Below are 23,652 nucleotides of genomic sequence, written 5' to 3'. Positions count from 1 at the left end.
TAGACTACTAGCACCAAGTGGCAGGAGCTCTGTTGAATTAGGTCAGTCACTTCAAAGGGGGTGAATATTGATGCAATCACTTATTTTACCTTACATTTTTTAATATGACATTACTTTGTAGAAATCTGTTTTCACTTTGAAAGTAAAGATAGTTTTTTTTGTCAAAAAGCCAAATCATATTGACTATGATTGATTTATAAAATCAATAAAAGGGTGAAACATCCAAGGGGTGAACACTTTTTTTATAGGCACTGTATTCACTGTGCCTTTGTTTTTATAGCTTAACTTCATATTTTATAACAGATATACCAGTTCTCAATAAGACATCCAAGTAAGTAAAAGGGAAATTATCAAATAGCCCTAAGAACTATCCCTGAACATGAAGTCCCCATGCCAACTCATTCAGGAAAAAAAAATCTCCTGTAAATGTAATTATTAGGAAGGGGGTTCTTACTAAATATGCAACTATTTTAATGAAATAGAAAGCACCCTTAATAATGGAGACTAGCACTTTGGCCTTCTCTATATAAAGTATGTAAAGGTTTGAAAAAGAAACAATTGCCTTGATTATTCATAAAGTCCTTCGACAATTTAATTTGTCCGTAAGTGAAAAACTGTGCTGTCTGCAGTGAATGTAAAAGTATGGAGGAGGGGGCGGGGGTCTCACTCTGAGCTCGAGCCTGGCACGCGCAGCAGCATCACTGTCGCGCTCGAGGACCACCTCATCTGACGGTCCCGTTCCTCATCCTGAACTATCCCGTGTGTCCTGGTCTTTCCTACCTATCCCTCCTCTCCTCGTCATTTACTGACCTGGTTTTTGTTTTTGTGGCGGTTTCCTCTAAAGATGGCCTGTCAGGGGCTCCAGCAAGGGGAAACCCTGGCGTCGCTGAAGAGGGAGAGCGAGACTCTGAAGAAGAAGCTGGAGGAGGACCGGGGCAAGCTCAACGACGTGGAGCGTGAGTGTCCGGACATAAATGAACTTCTTTAACTAGAAGTAGCATCAACTGCCTTTTCTCTTGCAACATGGCGCTTTTAATTAAAACACGACTCAAAGCTTGAAGTAGCCTGTCCTCTGTTTGTTGTTGTTGTTTGCTCAAGATATCACGACGACTAGCAACTCCGCCTTCAGTCGGTGCAGTTATGTCAAAACAGTAGGTTGTGGTTAGAGATCCCACTAATATCGAAATAACTTCACCTGAACATTTTCAACTGCATGCTGCTTGTTTAAGCTACTTTATAGTTTTAAAGTCTCTGCCTCTTTGACCTTACTCTCCAGTTCACAGTGGGATGATGGCTGTGGAGGTGTTGAAGCCAGTTAGGAACATATGAAGGGAATCCAACCACTGTAGGAATAATCAACAGCAACACTGACATACTTAAGTATCTCTTTGGGGAAGAATACTGGATAATGTTATATTTAACTAAAATGATCAATTTTCAAAAAATAGAATGATACAGTTTTGTTGCAAAGTTATAAAAAGATAAGTTGGACTCTTTTTTTAACTCCTTCATAAATTCCTTGTACTTTTTGTGTTGTTGACCAAACTAAAAAGCCATGCCACAGTATCTGTGGGCAAATGTTGTGAGAATTATTTCATTTTTCATCAGTTATTTTTTCTTTTCATTGTTGCATTCATGTATAAGCAGGATATGAGCCTGTTCTTGTGATTGGTTGAGGCAAAGCAAGTTAAGGCAAGCTTCCTATTGGATAAATCTGCCAATGATTTTCTCCACTGATAAAAGATCTATCTGGAAATAGTTGGCCATGCTTATATATTTAGAGTCACAAGCAAGTTTTGTCAACAGAAGAATCCCTAAAACATTCACTGCCAAAGTAACAAATCCTCACATTCTGTCATCACCCTCAAGTTAAAAGTCACCTGTACTCTTTGGTGTTGAACATTTACCCTTTTCTGTTTCCATATTTCAATTTGAGTTCACAACAAGTTCCTTTTTTTCCATGGATAAGTTGATGTCATTATCCTTGATTTACCCAAAGCTCATTATTTATCCTTTAAAGTAAGAACAGGTCTGTATCCAAACAGGAAGTCACTTAGTTTAAGACTCTACGAAATCTAAAATGAAACAAAACAGTTTTAGATACAAAATAATTGAATTTCAAAACTCCAAATAAAATGTTAAACATGATTAACTGAAGAAAGATTAATTCAAATTTAAACCTGTAATTGATTGAGAACCCTAATATTTTCTTTTTATTTCGGTATTTATTGAAGTCAGTTATTGCCTAACATTAGTTGATTCCAGCTTTTTACAGGTCATCCACTTTACATGAATACATTTCTTTCCTATACTAAGCCAAAAAAGAAGGACAAACCAAGCAGATTTTTAGAGAATGATACAATAAATATCCAATGTTAATGTTCTTCAAAATTAAAAGGAGAGTCACTTTAAACATTATATATGCATTCATATTTTAGGTAGCTGTATGGTTATTTGATTTATTTTGACAAATACGATGAAAGTATGTATTTATTAGGGATGCATGATGTATGAGTTTTGATATCTGATATGATAGTATTAACAAAATAATTTTAGCAATATTTAAATGTTGTTAAGACCTAAAACTTCAGTCCTTAAAACACACAATTTATAAACTGGCGATGAAAGATTGAAGAAATTTCAGCCCCTCTATCTCATTTGTAATTGTAAGGAATAATGATGAATAAAGGAAAAGACCTAAGCTGTTGTGTGTCTGATGGTCGAGCCTAAAACACATTTACCTTATTTGTTTTTACAGCGAATATTTACAGCTGATAAAGGCAGATTTTACAGCCAAAATATAGTTTGTAAATATTGGCCGAAATTTTTAGATGATAATATCATGCGTCTCTAATATTTATGTTGAATCTCTGTGTTTATTTCAAGTAAGACATCTGTTTATGTGTCTGTGTTCTCACTTCAGTGCACCAGGTGGCTGAGAAGGTCGAGGCATTGAGTGCCCTCTCCATAAAGACCAGACGTGTGCTAAAGGGTCATGGCAACAAGGTGCTGTGTATGGACTGGTGCAGAGACAAACGCCGTCTCGTCAGCTCCTCACAGGTAAACTACATCTGCTTTCATCCTCCCACAGATGTGAAACAGTTTAAAGTACTGTTTTATGAGTTGTAAATTAATATTTCTGCCGTCTTATGCTGTGTACCTGTCTTGTTTATTTGTCTTATCTAGGATGGGAAATTGATTGTCTGGGACGCTTTCACTCTAAATAAGGTGAGTAGAGGTTGATGCTGTTTTTGTTCAGGTAATAGACAATGTTTGACTATATTAGAGTAATGAAGAGCCATAAATCACAAGACTGTATATCGACTGCCTGGAATTAAAGGCAAAAAAATAAGTCTCTTCAAAGTTACTCTTGAGTAGGTCAGACTCATTACACTCCTAAATAATGCTAGATACTGCTAGTACTGAGCTCATGGTGATTAGCATTGGGTCTTTAGAAATAATAAATCAAAGAGCATGGTCTAGACCAGCTCTCTTTTTAGAGCGTCTTGAGATAACTTTGGTTATGAATTGTACAAACAAAAATGTATTGAATTGATTGACTCCTAATAATCATCTTTGGGTTTCCGGAGCAAAAGTGAGGAGAAATTTGATGATGCTTTTGAAAAAAATAACTATAATTAAAATACTGAATACAGTAAAACACAAATACACTGGATAATACCCAGTCATGTCTAAGGAAAGCCTATTTCCATAGTTTTGATTTGTAAAAGGGAATCTTATAAAGGCCTACAATATCCAGTGTATAGAGAAGAAACTTGAGTTAGATCCACTTTCCATACTGTAATAATGATTTATTTCAGAAAGTTCTACAAACTCAGAATCTAAAAAAAAATTTTAAACCCACCTGGAAGTTCCTATTTGCATTGGAACTTGATTCTGATTACAGTTTTGTTAAAAAAACCCTACCTTTTTCTTATAGTCTATTATGATGCTAATCATTGTGAATATAAAGAGTTCAGTTTAATGTATAACCATTTAACATAATGCAGAGACTTATGCAAAAATAAAAGCTACTTCTTCTTCCTGGGGCTGGGTTGCCAAGTTTAACCTCCCCACTTCTCTGCTCTGTTATGTAAAGCTAAGTGTTGTGTTTTTCCACTCATCATCTCCTCACCATATGCACGGGTGTTGAGTGGGTGGGCGGGTCACCCTCTGCTGCCACCCTCCTTTGAGAGAGAGGCGGCGACACGGTCAAATGGAAATGTGCGTATAAAGATTATCTATCCATCTGTGCCATCCATGAGTCTGAGTGCACTTAAATGGTAGACAGGATTCAGCCTGGTACTACCATCAGGCCCCTTGATGGAGCAGACATAAACACAGTGAGGATTATCCCTGTTAATGTCCACCATACTCAACTTTACAACATGTGTGTGCACAATGTATGTGAGAGAAAGATATTTTTTCCTTTGGACTAATTAATTTGCTCTCCATTTTTAATTAATCTGTGAGTTTGTTCCTGTTTTTTATTTGTTGCTATCTGTGTGTTACAGGAACATGGGGTGAGCCTGCCGTGTACATGGGTTATGGCATGTTCTTATGCTCCTTCAGGCTGTGCTGTGGCTTGTGGGTAAGTATTTGGAACATTGGACTTTTAGCTTTTATTTGGGTAGAACAGCAGAGTCGTACAGTACTCACATGATACTTTACAGCATTTTTTTTTTATGGTCAAATTCTTCATTTTTTAATCCACAGCTTCCAACTGCTGTAGTGAGATTTTATTTTGCTCTATTAATGCAGTCATAAATTCCCTGTCAGCTTGTGGAACATGGGAAAGACCATCCAAAACCCTGCATAGCAACTATATACTGTTGAATGTAAAAAAAGTGACTGAAATATCAACCAGGTCCTCGCTGACATGTGATGTTTTATTTCTATTAAAAGTGGATTGGACAACAAGTGTTCAGTGATTCCACTATCACTGGACAGAAATGAGAACTTGGCTGCAAAGAAGAAGTCTGTCGCCATGCACACTAACTATGTATCAGGATGCACCTTCGCCAACTCGGACATGCAGGTGAGCACCAGGAAAAATAGTAGCTACTGCAAGGATGGCCCATTAGCCTGCTAAAAAGGCAGGCTAGATGAAAAATTGGCTTGCCTGAAAGCTAGGTAATGAAAAATGTGAAAAAACTGCAGTACCTGTAGAAGCCACTTAAGTTGGCTGCATACCTACCTTCTACCTTCGAAGATCCATACACACCCACATTAGAATCCCAAATTTTACAGCAAAACACAGCTTGGTTCAAAAAGCAGTTTTAGTCTTTAGTCTTAGTAGCTATTGTTTAAAAGATCTAACACAGTGATGGCCATAGCCATTTGGCTTTAAAACTATGCTTGAGAAATCAGTGGGGGATGTCCAGGTTTTATACAGTCAGTGGAAATCCAGGTTTTCTTGCTAAAAGTTCTGTAAGCTAGGAGTGTAGGCCTCTACTTTTATATCATGTAACATCTTTAAACTGTAGCTTTAGTAAGAAATTAGGCCAAATGCTACTTTAGCTGTTAACTACCAGGCATTTAGCTGTTCCAGTTTAACTTCAAATGTGTTCTGACTTCCCTCTACAGTTTCTATCTACAGTCTCCACATTTACTGATCAAGACAGAGAAGTGCCATGACACAATGATTTCCTAGATTACCCATGTTTCAGTCAGGACCACTTAGTCAAGAAAGACACATGATTTTCAGTTATAAATATTTCTCTTTACTAGCAGTTATTAAGTTCCTCTTATTGCTGTTATTTATATGCAGCAGTGAGCTGTTCTGGGGTCCTTGAACCTTGAACCTCTTGAACCAAAAGGGACAATCACACTTCTGAACCAGTGATCCAGTTACAGAGACACTCTGCTCTTATTAAAAGTCATGTAATTAAATTTATTTAAAATATGACAGCGTTATTTTGATTTTACACATTTATTTCAGATATTTAATCATAAAATTACAATAGGATTGTGACTCCCCAATAGCAGGAGAAAGGAAGGGGACTGACCAAAAAAAGGAAAATATGAAGGAAATGGCCTCACATATTTGACTTTAATTATTTACTCCTCTCTGGCCATCAGCAAGGCAGAGCAGCATGATGACAAGGGAGAACAAGGAGGGCGAGGTGAGGGGAGATGGATGGCAGGGCTGAAGAGGGGGCAGAAAAGAGACAGGGAGGCGGTGGAGGGGAGTGACAGTCCTGTATGGTGGGTGTATTAATGGACACTGAGTGGCTTTTATCTGAGAAAGAGAGGAGCACACTGACCTGAGGGCAGAACATTTAACACATTGTAGGCATGCACATGCATGTGTCCTTCTTGTCTTTCTCGCTCTCTCACACACAAACAACTCTGTCACACATCTTTTCTCTCCTGCTTCTCAAACACAAAAAAAGCTCACATGCACATGAGCAGCTCAGAGGCTACAGCACTAAAATAGACTGGTGCACAAAGCTGTGGACTATATCAAGGGCTCAGAAAGTGTGTTTACTACTCTTTTTTGTAGGACTTGTTTCCTTTTTAGGCAGCCTGTGTGTGCATCAAACGTTTACCATGAGTAGTTCACATGCTTTCAGTTGATTTCTAATGTAAGAGCTGTTGTCTGGTGGGATAAAAGGTTTCAAATTAAGGACGTTCATGTGGGATGGGTGGGTAATTTGATGAGTGTCCTACATGTTTTAAATAAACGGTGACATTGCAGGTGTTGGTATGATAAAACCAAACTAATGCACAGACTCTGTTAGAACATCAAGGTCCCATCTGTGCGTTTGTCAGTAATTGTGGCTTGCCGATAATTGCACTCTTGTTGAAACTGGAGCTACCTCTGTGTGCAGGCAGGATGTGGTGTTTTTGTGCCTGAGGTCATGCAGCAGGAGCTCTCTAATCCAGTAGCCTGCAGGGATCTCTGATGTTTGTATGTGTCTCTGAGTGCCCATAATCTGTCTTCATCCGAATCACTACCAGCATTTTGTTTTTTTACGTGTGGATGGATGCATGATGCATAAAGAGAGAGTTTTCTGTGTTAGAGGAGGGATGCTGACCTTTGGCTCTTTTCTAAATCGTATTTGTTTACAGTGTGTAAGCACTGTGCAATTAACTTTGGACCAGCGGTAGACTGGATCCATACAAGATTGCCCTACTTTTCTTTAGTGTAAAATAATTTTTAATTTGTAGATGTTAACAATGCTTTCTTTTTGCTCTAAAGCCATTGGTTTGCTCCGAATAGTCACACTTTTCACACTAGTCACACATCAAATATTTCAATTATGATTATTTTAACTTTTTTACTATTGTTCAATCAAATCAGTAAGTTTTATTTGTTGTTCTGGCTGTTATGTTCCTAAAATTAAACAATAAAACTAGTCCTTTTAATTCATTTAAAAGGCAATATTTATAAATGGAAAAGATTACACAAGTCTTGGCATAGGAGAAGGAGAGACTGAGGGCAGATTGCCCACTTATTTATCAGTTCCATATGGTGTTGATCTTTGACAAGTTATAAAAATGAAGAGCAAACGAGTTTGTGGCATGTTCTCATCAAATTATAAAGCTGGTTGGATGGTGATGACATCAATGTGTCATTATTTTGGCCTGTCCAATCTTGCCGGCACCCTGCAAGAATTCTGACAATCCGTATTGAATATTCAGAATAACAGACTGTGTTTAATTAAAAGAATGTTAATATTAATGTTTTCACTAAAGCATCCCCTTGACCAAGTTTCCTGCCTGAATGAAGGAGAACTCTTAAGAAAAACAACCGCAATAGTCACATCGTTGTCTTGTGTAATGTTGTCACACATGGATAAAAAAACAGCCCGGGGCCTTAGACTGATTTAACTCTTGGTTATTGCTTAGTAATAGCATGTCAAAGTAATATTCACCAACCTTATTTAAACATAATTTCCCTTAAAGTCATACACAGGTGAAATCGTGTCCTGATCTCTGGAAAGTTCATTCGCCATAAAAACTGCAGCGTGCTTCCATCAGCTCTCACAGACAGCAGAACAAGCTTTACATGCATGGAACAGGGTGTTTTCTTTCCCCAATTAACTGCATAATGGATCAGCATCTCCACGTGCTGGTACATATGTTTTAGAGTACGCATTTTATTGTGGGCCTATGACAAAGCATCACACTGTTTCATGCACTGTTTGCATGGAGACAAAACATATTCAAACTTATCTATGCAGCACTGCCAACTACAACCGACAAGTAATAGCAAATAAACCGTGATTTCTAACACTAACGTAATAATCTGTATTATTTTATTTAATATGAGCATGGAGAAGTGCTGTAAAGAGAGCTTACTTAAATTATGGATCATGGAGCAGGTGTATCAGCACATCCAAGCATGACAAATACATCTCCCTGTGGGCATGTTTCAACAAAGTCCAGTCCAGTCCTCTGTCACTTTAACTCTTAGTTATAAAGAAAAAACAAACTCAACTCTGGTGTAGGTTTTTTCTTTTAGCTTGTGTTCGAGAGTGAAGGCTTTCTCCTGTTCAGTATGGTGTTGGATCAAACATATGTGTTACACAGGGGAAAAGACATAATGGGGGACTGGGAGGGGGGCAAACTGAAGTGTAAGGTAAAACAATTTGGGGTTTTATACAAAATCTGTATATACTTATGTTTTTTTAAGGTACCAGTTCTGAACTAGTACACCAAAGAAGTCTTCTAAGAGTTTTCAAGGGCAATTGGAGCAACAGTGTGGCATGCAAACTGAGACAGACAGACACGCCGCCAATTGTAGCAGTAAGATAGCCAGTGAGAGACCGGAAGTATCAGAAGAGAGGAAGTGGGGGAAGACATGCACCAAATAGTGCAGAGACTGGGAATCGATCCGGCGACCAGAGCGCTGAGGATTCGCTCCTGCTCTACCAACTGAGCTTAACCGAGTTAAATATTTTTTTCCCCTTCTGATTAATTGATCAAAATAAATCAAAATTTTAACAGTGTCATTAAAAACAAGATGTATATAAAAGCATGTTGTCTTGGTCATTTATAGAGTAGAAGGTGGAAACTAAAAAAAAGTTTTGCAACTTTTAATTTAGAAAAAAGTCCTATATTGTGTTCTGAATCAGTCATATCTTGCTGTAAAGCATAAATAAAATATCCTTAATATCTGTCAATAATGTCATATTTTAAGTATCTTTATGCTTCAGACCCTTTTTGATTTTATTTCACACTAATTTTGTCCTGTAACTTAGTCATTCTGAAGTTTCCATCTTAATTATTCAAATAGCCACACTGTTGCTCCAACACTAAGAAATCTATTTTGAGAATACTTTGGAAAGGTGGTTTTATGGGTTTGTTTTTCTGACTGCCATGTCTCTGTGTCTCTAGTGTGCAGTGCTTGCATGTGTGGGTGCACTCTTCTATAAGTCCATATGTTTTTTTCTGTTAGATCCTGACCTGCAGTGGTGACGGATCATGTGCATTGTGGGATGTTGAGAGCGGGCAGCTGCTGCAGAGTTTTCATGGTCACACAGCTGATGTCTTGTCCCTGGACCTCTGCCCGTCTGAGACTGGAAACACTTTTGTCACTGGGGTAAGAGCTAAGAAAAATGGCGTCTGAAAATCGTTTAGGCACGGCAAAACCCTGTGACTCTTGAATTTCACTGAGCACTGAAACTGAAATCGATTTAACACTGATATGAAACAATGCTTGTTTTTTTTCCAGGGCTGTGATAAGAAGGCCAACGTGTGGGACATGCGCTCTGGACAGAACATCCAGTCTTTTGAGAGCCACGTGTCTGATGTTAACTGTGTTAAGTGAGTCCAATTCTTTTATATAAACAAGTCTCACAGTGTCTCACAGCCTCACTGCAGCAGAATGTTTTCTTCATAGAGATGACATTAAAAAAACTTCACAGTGAGAGAGATAGCAGACATTGTGTTGATACTTCTGCTTCTGTAGCTGCTATGATAAACAGACTTCATGACTGAACTCCAGCCTAGTTCAACAAAACATAGTGAACAAACATATTACCCACATATGTGTGAGGCTATGTTTAACATCATAGGGAACATCTGGTGCACTTTCCCTCCCTTTAATTTCTCCCTCTAAAAATGAAAGACTGATGTACCCTGACTTTAGATTTTATTTTCAGTGGAATTGAATCTAAATTTTCAGCATTGCAGTTTGGGCAAAATACGAGTTAGTTAAGGCAAATCCTGCAAAGCAGTTGAAAAAATTACTGAGCTTTATTTCATTGTAAACCCTTGAGGTGTGTGTGTGTGTGGGTGGGGGGTGGGGGGTCCATAATTGATCTTTTGTCAATGGCTGTAACATCAGAGACATAATGATCATGAGTTACAGAACAGAGAATATAATAATCCATGCAGTAGGAGTTTTATAATGTGTATTTTTCCTGTGCTGATTTTTTTTTTACCACAATGTACTTCTCATTTTGACTGAATTACTTCTATTTTTTTTAACAGTTTTTTCAACAACTGCATCACAGTTACTAGTCCATTCTGTCTGATAGCTGCAGCTTTAAACCATCAGTAGCCAATAGTCTATCAGTAGTTGCTATACTCCTGTTTCACTGGGTTCACAGCTTTTACAGATAAGGGTTCAGTGCATCTGTGCAGTTGAAGCAGCAGGATTTCTCAGCTATTTAAAACAAATTATACATGTTGTTTTATAGCACATCTTACTTTGAAGTAGCATTCCTCACTGTTTCCCTGATCCTGTTTGATTCTCAGGTACTACCCCAGTGGAGACGCATTTGCTTCTGCTTCTGATGACTCCACGGTGAGTCCCATCATGTGACCAGCTGATCAGTGTGGCTTCACTTGTCATTAGCTTAATATTTCAATTAAACAATACAAAACATTTTTTCAAAAGAAATAAATGCATATACATTCTATCTAGGGTTGCTTAACATTTGTTGATACCATTACTTTGGCAGCTATTTTTAATTCTAGTTTTAGTTTTGGTCTTTAAATGAAATGCATTTTAGTTTTAGTCCCATTTGGTCATTTCTACCCTTTTTAGTTTTAGCCTAGTTTTAGTTGTAGAAAAGTCCTCACATTTTTGTTTGAACTTTTGATCCAAGTTTTTATTTTCTTGCCTAAATTTGGTACCATATCATGGTAGTGTGTTCTCTGCAGTCTGCTAAACCTGGGGTCCCTGCTCTCTACAGCTGAGAGGCAGAACCGATACAGATGCATTGCATCTTGACAGATTTACCCACAGTGGAGAAATATCACAGGTTTTGAATGTGACAAAAACTTCATTACATATTAGACTAGTTTTAGTCATTTTGACAAAAACTAAACTTAGTTTTTGTCAGTTTTAGTCATCACAGATCTATTTTTGTCAGTTTTAGTCTAGTTTTTGTCATGGAAAAAAGGTTGTCGACAAACATTTTCAATCATAGTTTTAGTCGACGAAATTAACACTGGTTCAGTGATATGAAATGACTGTTTTTTATACACCATTGACAACTGTAGGGCTAAAATGATTATAACGAAATAATGGCTGTATGTCCTGTGTGTGTCTGTGTTTTCTATGTTTGTTGGTGTTCCTCAGGTCCGTTTCTATGACTTGCGAGCTGACCGTGAGGTATCCGTCTACCAGAAGGACAACATCATTTTTGGAGCGTCCACTGTGGACTTTTCTCTAAGTGGTGAGGAGATTATTAGGTCTATAAAGTGTCAGATTTGCTCAACACAGAACGCCCCAGTCATGTTTTTTTAATCTAAAAGAGAGCACATCTGCTGCTGTTCTTTGACTTTTCTGTTAAACACAAAGTCTGGTAAAAGTAAGTGAAAATAAGTTTGTTTTATCTTTGTTAAAGGGTGAATACATGTATTTGAAGAATTTTATTGTAAAATAAAATTTTGTTTAACTTTAGTTGCATCACCTGACATGGAAAGCGTACCCACTCACCTAAGTAAAACTGCATTCTTCAATTTTATTTTAAAAAAATAAATATTATCCTTTACCTAATTAGAAGTAATGTAAATATATTCGAGCTTTAAGATTTATTTTTATATTCTGACACTTTTTGCAGTTTTACCACCTGAGAACCTGTTTGTGCCACCTGACACTTGCAACTAATTTCAAATATTTAGACATTTTTTGTTATCTTTGTTCTTGTTAGAAGGTGGATACATATATTTATTAAATAAAACAAAGAGTTTTATGGTAGTATACATTTTTAGCAATTGTACATGGTTGTATGGGAAGTGTTCCCACCCACCTGTGACTGAAAGGAAATTATTTTATTTTTACTTAAGGATCTACAAACCATTTTACTTGTCCATGAGTGACAGTTGGAGATAAAGAAATTATAAATTATGCTACAGTCTTTTTATCACTTCATTTTGAAATAAAATACCATGATTATGATTGTTTAGCGACATTTAAGATCTTTCAAATTCAAAGACAAAAGTTTTTCAGTGATCTTTATAACTTTATGCTGATATATTTTAATAACATTTGTTTTGTTCAAAGATTTCAACCATAAAATCACACTGTCACAATTAAAATGCCATTTTTCATAGTGTCAATAATCTGTTCATTTACTCGGATAGTTGCACCACCTGACATTTTTAGGGTTTGTGATGCCAAGATATGAAATTAATTACATTATACTTAAATAGTAAATATGTATTCAAGCAAAGTAAGTTTCACAGGACAAAATGATAAATGTCATGAACTGTTTAATTTTAATGACAAAAGGAAAGTACCCATTACACAATTTAATCAGCTCTTTATCCTTTCTTACTTCCTGTTGTGTATTTCCCTCTTCCTCTTTCACATATTTTATTTTCATCCTCACATCTCTAGGTCGTCTGCTTTTTGTCGGTTATAATGACTACACCATCAATGTGTGGGACGTTCTGAAGGGAACTCGTGCCTTGTGTCTGTTCGGCCATGAGAATCGCATTAGCAGAGTCAGATTGTCTCCTGACGGCACGGCGCTCTGCTCAGCCTCCTGGGACAACACCTTAAGGGTGAGCCGGAGTTCCCCTGATGTTGTAATTTTTTCTTATGCTTCGCCTGAACCATCTGGAGTCAAAATAGATACAAGAATTGCCAGCTTGGCATACTTGTGGCTAGAGTTGATAAATAAAATTAAAGACTTAAGCTTAATTTTTAATGATTAAAGTGTCTTAACTTTGATGTGATTATTGAAAGTATTTGAAGTCAAACTACTTATTCCAGTGTAAATGTCTGAATCATATTGATCTCATCATTGCACAAATTTTAGTTAGGCTGGACAACTTATATTAAAAATAAGTGAAATCGACAAGGTTTTAAAGTTGAGTTCCAGAAAAAAAAATGTTATGTGTAACTGTATTTTTTTTTCAGATTCTTGAACTTGAAACATGATTTTTCTATACGCAATTTCTTGTATTTTTTTTAATTCAAATGGCTTTTCTCTTCATTTTTTCTTGTACAGATTTGGGCATAAATTTCATATCACAGTCACAATTCACAAAAGACAGCACCAGCATCGTTGTGGACACCAAAAACAGCAAATCCCTCCCTGCCTGAAATCAACACTACAGCAGAAGTGTGATGAATGAGCAGACCTCGAATATCTCCTCTGAATGAGGATATATATCAATGTATATTACAATATTCTTTATAATATATTTATTTCAGTAGACATTTGATGATAATTGAAGTCCTAATCTCTGTATCATTAGCTTTAATGACAAACTGTTTAATTATTAAGTGTTGGTGCTAATATGAGTCAGTGTAAAGAGCCAAATTGACCTGTGGTAACCAGTAGCACGTTGGCTCACTGATATCACTGATCATCTTATAAATTATCTTAACAGTTTGCTGTCACAGGTCCTGTTAGAAACACACTTGTGAGAGTATGCAGTATTGTTGTTGTTCCATAAGTGGTTTTTGACATACTTATCATGATTTTTCAGAATAAGACCAGTCACAGATTTTTATCATTTCAATTTACATTAAATGTAGCAGATTAGGAGAAATTATTGTAAGAAAAATAAAGAAGATTTTAAGAATTTCTGTGTTTTTTAGTTCTGTTAACCTCAGCGGATGAATACAGACCTGGAGACTAAAAAGTTCCTGTGTGCACAAAGCAGCATCATTGTAGCTAGCTGTTAAAGTTTGTTAAATCTGCTGTGTTAGTGATTTAACCTAAACAGTCTATGTGGCAGAGTTTGACCTTAATTACAGCAGAAATTTGCATTTCTCCTTTTGTGTGGAGGGAAGAAATAAAAACTTATTAAGACCTGATAAGTTGGTTACCGTGGTATTATGTGTCAGTATGGTCTTTTGATCGGCACCAGTGGACCATCTGATGTCCTGACCCTTAACACGACTAAAGTCTTTTTCACGTGAATGACTTTCAAAGACTGTGTACTTATATCACATTAAAAGAGTTCTGGTATTTACACAACAGAATTAGATCAAAATAAATTCAGTTGTACTTATTAGTTAAGACTGTCTTCCACTAGGGGGCACTGCAGTGCATTACAACTATGACTAATCCACCTGTGAAGTAACCTTAAGTTTTTTTTTCTGTTTTCCAGTGTAAAATGTTCTTTTATTATTATTATTTTTGTCAAATACATGAATCACAAACAATTGTTTTAGGAGATAAGTTTTAAGAGAATAGCATATTTCTATCACAAAATTTGGAACAACCAATGTGAAGTTATATATATAATTATAAGTTATTTCTATTTTGTACTGAAGATCACATGTTTAACACAGATGTGTGCGCACAAGTGTGGAGTTTACACAGTGTCAGGTATCCAAAGGTTCTTGATCTTTCTGTATAATATGGAAATCTATTTGGAGATATTGATCTGAAATATCCAGTGCTTAACAAATTTATTAGACCACCCTAACCCTAACCAAAGTAAGGTTTATGCCACAGCTGCCCTAAATTAACAGCATTGGTAATTACCAAAATCATTTTTTATGTTTCTGCAATGGTTAATACACCAATATGTAGAAGCTTTTTAACCCAAATGATATTTTTAATGCTAAAATATGATTATTATTGTTATCCATGAATTTTCAAATTTACTGATTTACAAAAAAAACTGAAAAAATAGTAAAGCACATTAGTATTTCTTGATAAATATGTGAAATTATAGCTATTGACTTGCATTCCTGAAGAGAAAAATGAGTTTTAGTGGTTGAATGTTATGCTTGATTAATTTCTGACTTCTCAGAGAAGCCCAGTGAGCTGGCTCAAATTTGGGTGATTTCAGTTTGAAATTCCTCATTCCTGTTCAAAATGGTAAAATTTGGTAAAACTGAAAATGAAAGTCTGCATTAAAGCACTTTATGACACTGGATGGTCTTTGACAAATTTGACAGGTGGTCTAATAAATTTGTTTAGCACTGTATATATATATATATGAAAAAATACAATCCCAATTGTAAAATCATCTCTGAGAATCTTAAAATATTCACGTCTTGTTCACGTCTAAATTAAAGTGCAAAGCATGAAGAGCACTGAATTTGCACTTAGACTTTTATCTTTATTGACAAAGTCTCTTTACCAAATGATACCATGTCAACTTAGATGACAAATACTTCTTTTTCTAAAGGACTAGCTCAATAAATGTATTTAATACAAAAAAACCCCAAAAACTCTATAATATTGAAACAGGTGTAAGAACCACAGTTCAACTCTAGTCCCCCTCTGTATTTTTGTTATATTACATCTCCATGTTGGGGAATATACTTATTTTTTCCTGTTGCTGAGGAGTATGTCAGTAGAGCTTTACCAATCCGATATTCTCTCCATCTTTATTTACTTTTGACAACGTTCAAAGTTCAGCTGTCTCCAACCACATCATCCCTTTGGGTATCCCCAAGTGTCTGGGAAGTAAACAAACCTTTATCTCCATGTCATTTCTTTTGTCCCTCTCTGTATTTTCTGCCTTTTTCACTGATAACCTCAATAAAATGTTTCCTGCAGCTGAAGGAAACCACACTGGGGAAAGACCGAATTAAACCACAAAACTGTAAAAGAGACATAAGCCAAAAAGGCCCTGAAGGAGTAGAAGATGGCAGGGTTCACCCACAGAGAAAAGTACCTGCAGAATATCACCAACTGAACCATCCCCTTTTACAGCCATCATCCTCTACATGTTTCACTTCCTCATATCATCACTGTACTGGTCTGCTTTGAGTTGTTCTTCACACTGAAAGTGAAAGGAGGTGGGCTGTTCGTGATGAATGAAAGCAGCTCCAAAAATCACGAGTTTGCTCTCGAAATTTTAGAACAGAACTGAAACCTGGAATCACCTCTTGAGAGGTACAGTACATTTAGATTTTTTTCCCCTGATGTGACGTCAACAGCTTTACTTAGAAATAAAGAAAAGTTACCCTGCAAAGGGGCAATCATTGCTGTTGTAATATTCTCAAGCTAGCGTGTCTTCTGGATGGGTTTTCTTTTTTTTTTAAAGATTAATTATAAAGTTTTCTCAATATCTAGATCAAAGGCCTTCAGATGAAATAAAAAAAACCAAAAAGTTACATTTCCTAGACTGACACCATTTAATTTCCACAGAACAAAACTGTTTTTAATTAAAGACCCAAATAGTTCAATAGATTTCTATCTAACACATTTCATAAAAATGTAAACTCCATGTGCTTTACAGAAGATAAAAACCGACACAAAAGAAACAAACAGAAACAAAGACACACAATGAGTCAAGGAAAAAATACAAATTCCTGCTCATGATAACTAATGATCGTAGAAACACCTTTCACCAACCTGCACACAGAGACAAAGGCAAAGGTTTGTTCCAGAGAACCATGGTGACTGAATGAATACACCTTCACCATAGTTTTAATTTTAGGTACAGTCAGGAGGCCTGTGCCTCATGATCTCAGGGGTCTGATTGGGTGGTAGTCCTTTGGTAGGTCAGAAAGACATTACCATTCAGAGCTGTATAGACAAGAAGTAATATTTTGAAATTGATTCTGTACTGAACCCAAAGCCAATGACTTTTTGGTACTGGTGTAACACATATGTTACGTTTTCTTTATCCCTGTTAGCACTAGCACTGACATGCTCACTGTGCTGCAGAGATGAACTCTTGCCTGTGTTTTTGTAGGGCTACTATCAAGATTTCCGTTTGTCTTTGTTTAGTTGTAAAAAATCATGAGACACCCATTTGCTAATTTCATCAATGCGTCTAGATTATGTTCAGGACTATTCTCAGGAGAAAGTGAAACATTAAGCTGAGTATCACTGTATAGGTATGGTAAGAGGCGTTCTGTTGATGAAACTCAGGGATATCATGTAGAGACTGAGCTGCAGTTGTCCAAGAACTGAGCTTTGTGGCACCCCACAATGAATGCTAAAATTATCAGGTGTAAAATTGGGAAGTGATACAGAGAATGTTCTCTCTTTCAGGCATAATGTGAGCCACTGAAAGACGGATCTGGAGAGGCCTGTCAGTGTAAGAGGATGTTCTGATCAACCATATGAAATGTGTAACTTAAATCTAGTTGTATTAAGATGTAAACTTTGTTGGAACCCCTGTTGAATTTCAGGTCATTAATTGCTTTTATCAGTGCAGTTTCAGTGCTGTGATTTCTTCTGACACCTGACTGTAAACATCATACAGCTTATGATACATACAGATGTATAACTTTTTGACTGCATCCTGCTGCCATTTATGCAAAAAATAGGTTAATAAAAAACACTATGGCTCATGCTGTCAATAGCCTCTGCAGCTGCTGATATTTCGGCCTACTCATACTATTTTGGTACCAAGTATGAGTAGTCTAGTACCATCCCATAGGCAGTAACACTGGTTTAATCCGCCTAGACATCAATTCCAACAAATGCGTTCTTATTATGGCTTCAGTAGATGTTTCTCGTCTAACCTTTGTACCTTCTTACACGATACTTTTTTTGTAAACATTAACTAACTTATGACTTAATTAAAGGAGTTTTCTCTTTAGAACTAGAAAAGAGTTCGCCTTTATCTTTATTCTGACGGGACTTTTGCGGGATTTTTTGCGGGGTAGTAGATGAGCGTAGGTCGGAGAAACAAGAGGCGGAGTTAGACGATAAATATGCAGCCTGTGTAAGGGAAGCTGAGAGTGTACCGAGGTTCTCCTTCCGCCGTCCGTATGTGCAGAGAGCAGTCTGATATCGCTGGGAGGGTGAGCTTTGTTTTCTCTACATACTGGAAAATAGTTTTACCGTTGTGTAAATGCGTCCCACCTGAAATTTAATGTTCTCACCGCTCATTGGTGTTTTAAAATTGAAATGAAACCGCAGTAAATGCGTGTATGTAGCTGTGTTAGGTAAGCTAGCAGACGGCAGCCTGTGTGGATGCGGTCCTTTGTGTCCTCCATTGCTCTGTGACAGATCAGCGGTCTGTTAGCGGAGGATGAAGCAGTCAGTTAGCCAGATGCGAGTTTACTGACTGCTGAAAACGCCGTTATTAAACGCATTTTACTCTACGGTATTACATACATCTGTGTGATGATTGACTTAGCATTGATTAGCATCTAGCATCTGCCGGCTTTCATTAACGGAGAGCTGCCGTTATGAACGTCATTGCTAGCTACGCTGCTGTTAGCAAGCTGCTGATCTTACACCCGGCTGAAATAGTACATTTAGACACTGGGTCTTCCAGTGGGATTTCTCACATTGTGTTTCTATCCTTAACAACGTTTTTATTAGTGTTTATTGAAGGAAATGCCGCTATGGTAATTTTCTTTAAAAGCTAATGCTAACTATGAATAAGGCAGAGCTTGAACAGTTAGCAAATCAAGCTATTGTTTCAAAAGCTGCAACAGATGATTGATTTAGGACATTTCAATCAACTTTATTTTATTCAGGTGTTTGTCTTTTGACGGTCTGTGGGGATATGTAATTCTAGCCGTTTTAAAATGTATCTCAATGATACTTAACGACTACTTCTTTAAAAGGGATTAATAATATACATATTAAATAAGATAAGTAGAATATTTTTTCTGAAGCTATACATTTTTGTTTGAATCGTCCTACAAATTAAATGAATAGACTGTGTTTTGACTGACAGAGTTGATTTGAATAAATTGCTTTCCCTCCTTGGTAGAAAATGGACTGTGGGCTGTGGAAAGAGACCCTGGTTCTAGCAGAGGACTACCTGTCCCTGTGCTGCACAAGCCCGCAGCCAGCCCCTCCACCTCCCAGCGAGTCAGCCGCTGCTATGAGGCGCCTAGCCCAGGACATGGAGGCGCAGCACCAGGCCCGTTTCCACTCCCTTGCTCAGACCTTCCTCAGACAGTGTGGGCCGGACCCCTGCTCAAGCCTCAGGAAGGTGATAGAGGAACTAGTGGGAGATGGACTCTTGAACTGGGGGAGGGTTGTGTCCCTTTACACCTTTACTGGGGTGCTGGCCAGACAGCTCCAGGAGCAGAAGGATATGAAGCCAGGGCTGGACCCTGGAAAGGGGCAGAAACTGGGACAGGGGCCCGGACACTGCAGGGGACTGGCCGAGACTATAGCGGACTACCTGGGAGAGGAGAAAAAAGACTGGCTGCTGGAGAACGATGGATGGGTAGGTTGTCATAACATGTCTACTGTTTAACTGACTGACTCATTCATGTGACAGTACATGGCTAATTAAGTCCCAAACAGTGTAGCTAAGGGAAGTGTTTGGTGACATTAAGGGCTGTCGGCCGGCTTAAAAGGGAACTGAAAATATAATTCCTGTAAGACCTAAAGTTGAAAGTGAATTTTCAAAAAATCCATTGGCGTTGGAAACCACCTACTTAACTCAGGTCATGACTACTTCCTGAATGCTAGGCTTTTATAGTTTCTTTTTATCTGTGTCAACGTGGCTTCAACATGACCTGAGCTGAGTTTAGATGCAGCCTGTTTTGCTGTTATGTCTGAGGATGAGGTGAGCTCTGAGATGTCTTATGTGGCTGTTGTGATTATGTGAATTGTAGAGTTGCAATAGCCCAGATTCTCAGGAATCTATGCTGTAACAACATGACAAACCTCAGCAGTGTAAATAGAGGGACTTGATCAAACACTGCTGAACTTTAGATTATCAGAGCTTTGTTTTATAGTGGTTAGACCAAACATGCAGTGGCTGCTGGTTACTGGAAATAAAAGGTCTAAAATCATTCCAACCCATGTCAGTAAGGCTAATCTAACTACAAATACTGTTAGAGGTTGGTTAGGATGGACACTTGTGGCCCAGTAGCTTCACAAAACTGAACCTCAGAAGAGCTGAATGTCTGCTTTTGTGAATGGGCTCGCCTTGATCCCCCTCCCCACACAAACCATGCACAACACACCCACCCCTCCTTTCTTCAGCTGGCAGCTGGTTTCAACAGACACATAACCAGCTCAGCCAGATGGACTTTTTAGTAACAGTCAAAGCTTCAGTGTGTTGAGTTTGGCATCAGACATACTCAGAGTTGGCATAGTATGACTTGAAAAACAAGCAGCTGCCGAGCACCTGGTACTGAGAGCAGGTGCACCCACTGGTCAATCATGTCTTAAGTTTGAAAACATGATGCAAATAACGACTGTCTGCTATTACTATATGAGCTTCCCAGCTTCGGAAGAAGCCACAGCTAATTTTCTGAAACAGTAGGAGTTTTATTTTAATTTTCTGACAACAAAAATGCAAAATAACCATTGTCCTTATTTTTTTCTTGATAGACATACTTTTAAATGCTGTGGTCTCTTCTCAGAAAGAGACATTTAACTAGAAAAGCCAAAAGCAGGTGGAACCCACTATTTTTCAGTTGTTTTTGTCAAATCTATTGCCCATGTTTCTACTGATTTCCGATTGTATTGCAAGGTATCGTTACATCCCTTTAAGCCAATGTTCAATCTTTTACCAAATGAGCCAAATTTTCTCTTTAAGCTGAACTATAGTTACTTTTTGGAAAATGACCTAAGAGCAAATATTTTTTTCTGTTTGTAACTGTGTCATATTGTCAAGAATTTATTGTGTAATTGCCACAAGCTGTCAGCTAAAGCACCAATGATAGGACATCATTTTGACAGCAATTCCTTGCTCTTTTAATTTGTTAAAACTGTAAGATTTGAAGGATGAAAACAGTACATTAAATTTCTCCTGTGAGAAAGTTTACATTTTTTTGTGCTCAACCTGAGTTTACACGAGTGTGTTTGTTTTTGTTTTTCTTGTAGGAAGGGTTCTGTAAGTTCTCCCGCAGTGCCAGAGAGGCGAGCCAGGACTTGTCGATGAAGACGGCACTGTTTGCTGCAGCTGGCGTGGGCCTCGCTGGTCTCACTTTCCTCTTGGTGCGCTAGCTAGCCTTCTACATCCTCAAAAAATCGTTCTTAATGTTCTCATTTTATTTGGTTAAATTACTAAGATGATTGAATTCTAACATTAATGCTGCAAAAACAACAGGCTTAATCTGCAGTGAATTCAGGGTCAAAATCTCATCATCAACTGAATGTTTGCACATTCTCAAACCCCACGCACACAAGAATACTGACATCTTGCTCTTGCTCCTTAAGATTGTAAAAATGATCTCAATGCCTTCTGAAATATGGAGCAAGTGCTCTAAGTGTGCAGTGTGTATGTGGTTTAGTACTGAAGCACAGGTTTCTGCACAAAGTCCTTTTGCTTTCCAAGTTTTCAGCGATGCAGCTAAAAGACTTGATTTGGAATCCCCCTAAGCATTTGGTTTAAAATTGTCAGCTGCCTTTTATTCACGTGTTTACCTGAGTTGTGTATGTGGTATAGAGCCATTCTAGTGTACAATGTATAAATTAATATATTATATTTATATGAAATGAAACGGTAAGCAGCAGTGGCCCTTTTCAAACCTCCGCAGCTAAGTCATTTGTTTCATTGTTTTACGTTTGTCCTACATTTATGTAATTTTACATGGTTGACAGAGCTGAATGCAGGCCTGACGACCTTATGACGGTGCTATGATGATACTTTGTGAAATGTTTCTATTATTGATCTACCAAACCAGGGACCAATCGGACGTCGAACATCCTGCTATTTGAACAAACAAGCTCTTGCATTCCCCCACAGATCTCTGAAACATTATATTTTTACATTGTTTTGTCTATTTATTGTCTGTTTTGTTTTTTTTTTTTAATAAAAAAAGGAGTTAAAGGTGGTAAAATATGGAGTTCGAGTCAAATGATTGAGTGTATGAGAGTTGTTTTATTGCATAAGGCTGCCTTCTCTTTGGTAGGTCATGGGTGTGTAGAAGAATATGAGTAGTAAATTATCCTTCCTACTCTCCTTTCATATGCAGACATATTGTCATAAATAAGAGATGTTTTGCTGTCCTTGCCTGCTTCACTGTCTATCACAGCACTCTTGTTCATAACAACTTGCACAAAACGTCCTAAGGACAAAAAAGCTTCACACTCTCCCAGTTAAGAGAGCGTATTAGGTTTAACTATAATTTGTTCTTGAAGCAATTTATTGTTAAAAGGAGATCCAGGGTTTAATGTATGGCACAAAAGCAGAGATAATCCAAGTTAGTGTAGTAATACATAGAAGGGGGTTGATATTTTTTTTATTGTATTAATGAAATGGAAAGATTTCACAAAAGAACTACCCAAGGGGAAAAGGCTTAATATAACAAGAAAAAACAAAAGGGTGTTACCAACAAATACTGAAACATAATTTCATGAGCCTTTACACTAACCAGGCAGGCAAACTCAGTAATAATAAATGATAATCACATCGCAATAGCTGTAACATTTTACTGCTCAGAATAACAAAGGTTTTGACTAAGTATTTTCCAGATGTCAGTTGAGCTTTTTTGGTTCCACAAAATAGGCTTTTAAAAGCATTATTTTAACATCTAATTTTGTGTTCTGACCTTTTGAACTAATAATTTTGACTTTTTATTTCAGATTTTTAGCCTTTTTACTTATCATTTTGACTTTTTAAATCTCAAAATCATTTATCATCAGTGCTAATTTTTCCCCCCATAATTTAATACTTCTGAAAATGAGGTTTGGTTAAATGTGGACCCTATTAGGCCCTCAGGTTAGACCTTAATTCAGAATCCGGCCCCCTTCTGTGATTGAGTTTGACACCCCTGCTAAAGTGCAATGGTTAATATGATTCGTAAACATAGTGGACTGAAATTGAAAACCTTAACAGTTGGTTTAGTTTGTCATTTGGAAGCTATTTTGATGACAACATGCTCATGCAAAATAGGATCAGCTTTGACCGTGAAGTATGATGGATTTAAGAAATACTTAGTGTAAAGTTAACACCAGCTTTACTCTGCTGCCTGCTGCTTACACCCTTTTAACCTCTAAATGTTGTCTCAGCACCCCTGAAATAACTCGGACATGTGGCTCACAATTTATTTTTAAATTGGACAGGAATTTTGCAAACATCTCAGTTGTATTTCTTAGCAATACATTTTACTAAGGTGTGGTACAAATATGGGGTTTAAGTCAAACACATTCTTCTGGACATGCCACCATACCTTCATGGCATCCAAAAGATTACACTAGCAGGTATGCACAGTCACAAACAGAAGTTACAGGTACCAGTTGCTTAGTTGTTAAAAGCATTTTAAGCTATGTATGAAACCCCCATTCAAAAACAGATATTACACTGTGTAAAATGTAATTAAAAACAAAATGAGATGATTTGCATTCTGGCAAAGAAGACCCAGGACTGCTGAACAGCTAGAACCCTACATCA

At 37.3% G+C, this 23,652-nt stretch overlaps 2 protein-coding genes across 2 annotated transcripts; both read left to right on the top strand.

The window, feature by feature from the left end:
• Positions 1–717: 717 nt before the first annotated feature.
• On the top strand, positions 718–13,998 carry LOC121510715 (guanine nucleotide-binding protein subunit beta-5b-like). The gene is made up of 11 exons (XM_041788903.1): positions 718–956; positions 2,924–3,060; positions 3,187–3,228; positions 4,515–4,591; positions 4,906–5,038; positions 9,407–9,550; positions 9,683–9,774; positions 10,711–10,759; positions 11,540–11,636; positions 12,803–12,969; positions 13,419–13,998. The coding sequence occupies exons 1-11, from the start codon at positions 845–847 to the stop codon at positions 13,428–13,430; spliced, it is 1,062 nt and encodes a 353-aa protein (XP_041644837.1). The 5' UTR covers positions 718–844; the 3' UTR covers positions 13,431–13,998.
• Positions 13,999–18,074: 4,076 nt separating this feature from the next.
• Positions 18,075–22,099, top strand: bcl2l10 (BCL2 like 10). The gene is made up of 3 exons (XM_041791030.1): positions 18,075–18,139; positions 19,063–19,527; positions 21,141–22,099. Exons 1-3 carry the CDS (start codon positions 18,107–18,109, stop codon positions 21,261–21,263), a joined length of 621 nt encoding a protein of 206 aa, XP_041646964.1. The 5' UTR covers positions 18,075–18,106; the 3' UTR covers positions 21,264–22,099.
• Positions 22,100–23,652: the final 1,553 nt, after the last annotated feature.

This window comes from Cheilinus undulatus, linkage group 1 (genome assembly GCF_018320785.1).
Source record: "Cheilinus undulatus linkage group 1, ASM1832078v1, whole genome shotgun sequence".
Classification (NCBI taxonomy): Eukaryota; Metazoa; Chordata; class Actinopteri; order Labriformes; family Labridae; genus Cheilinus; species Cheilinus undulatus.
This window is presented reverse-complemented; position numbering and strand designations above follow the sequence as displayed.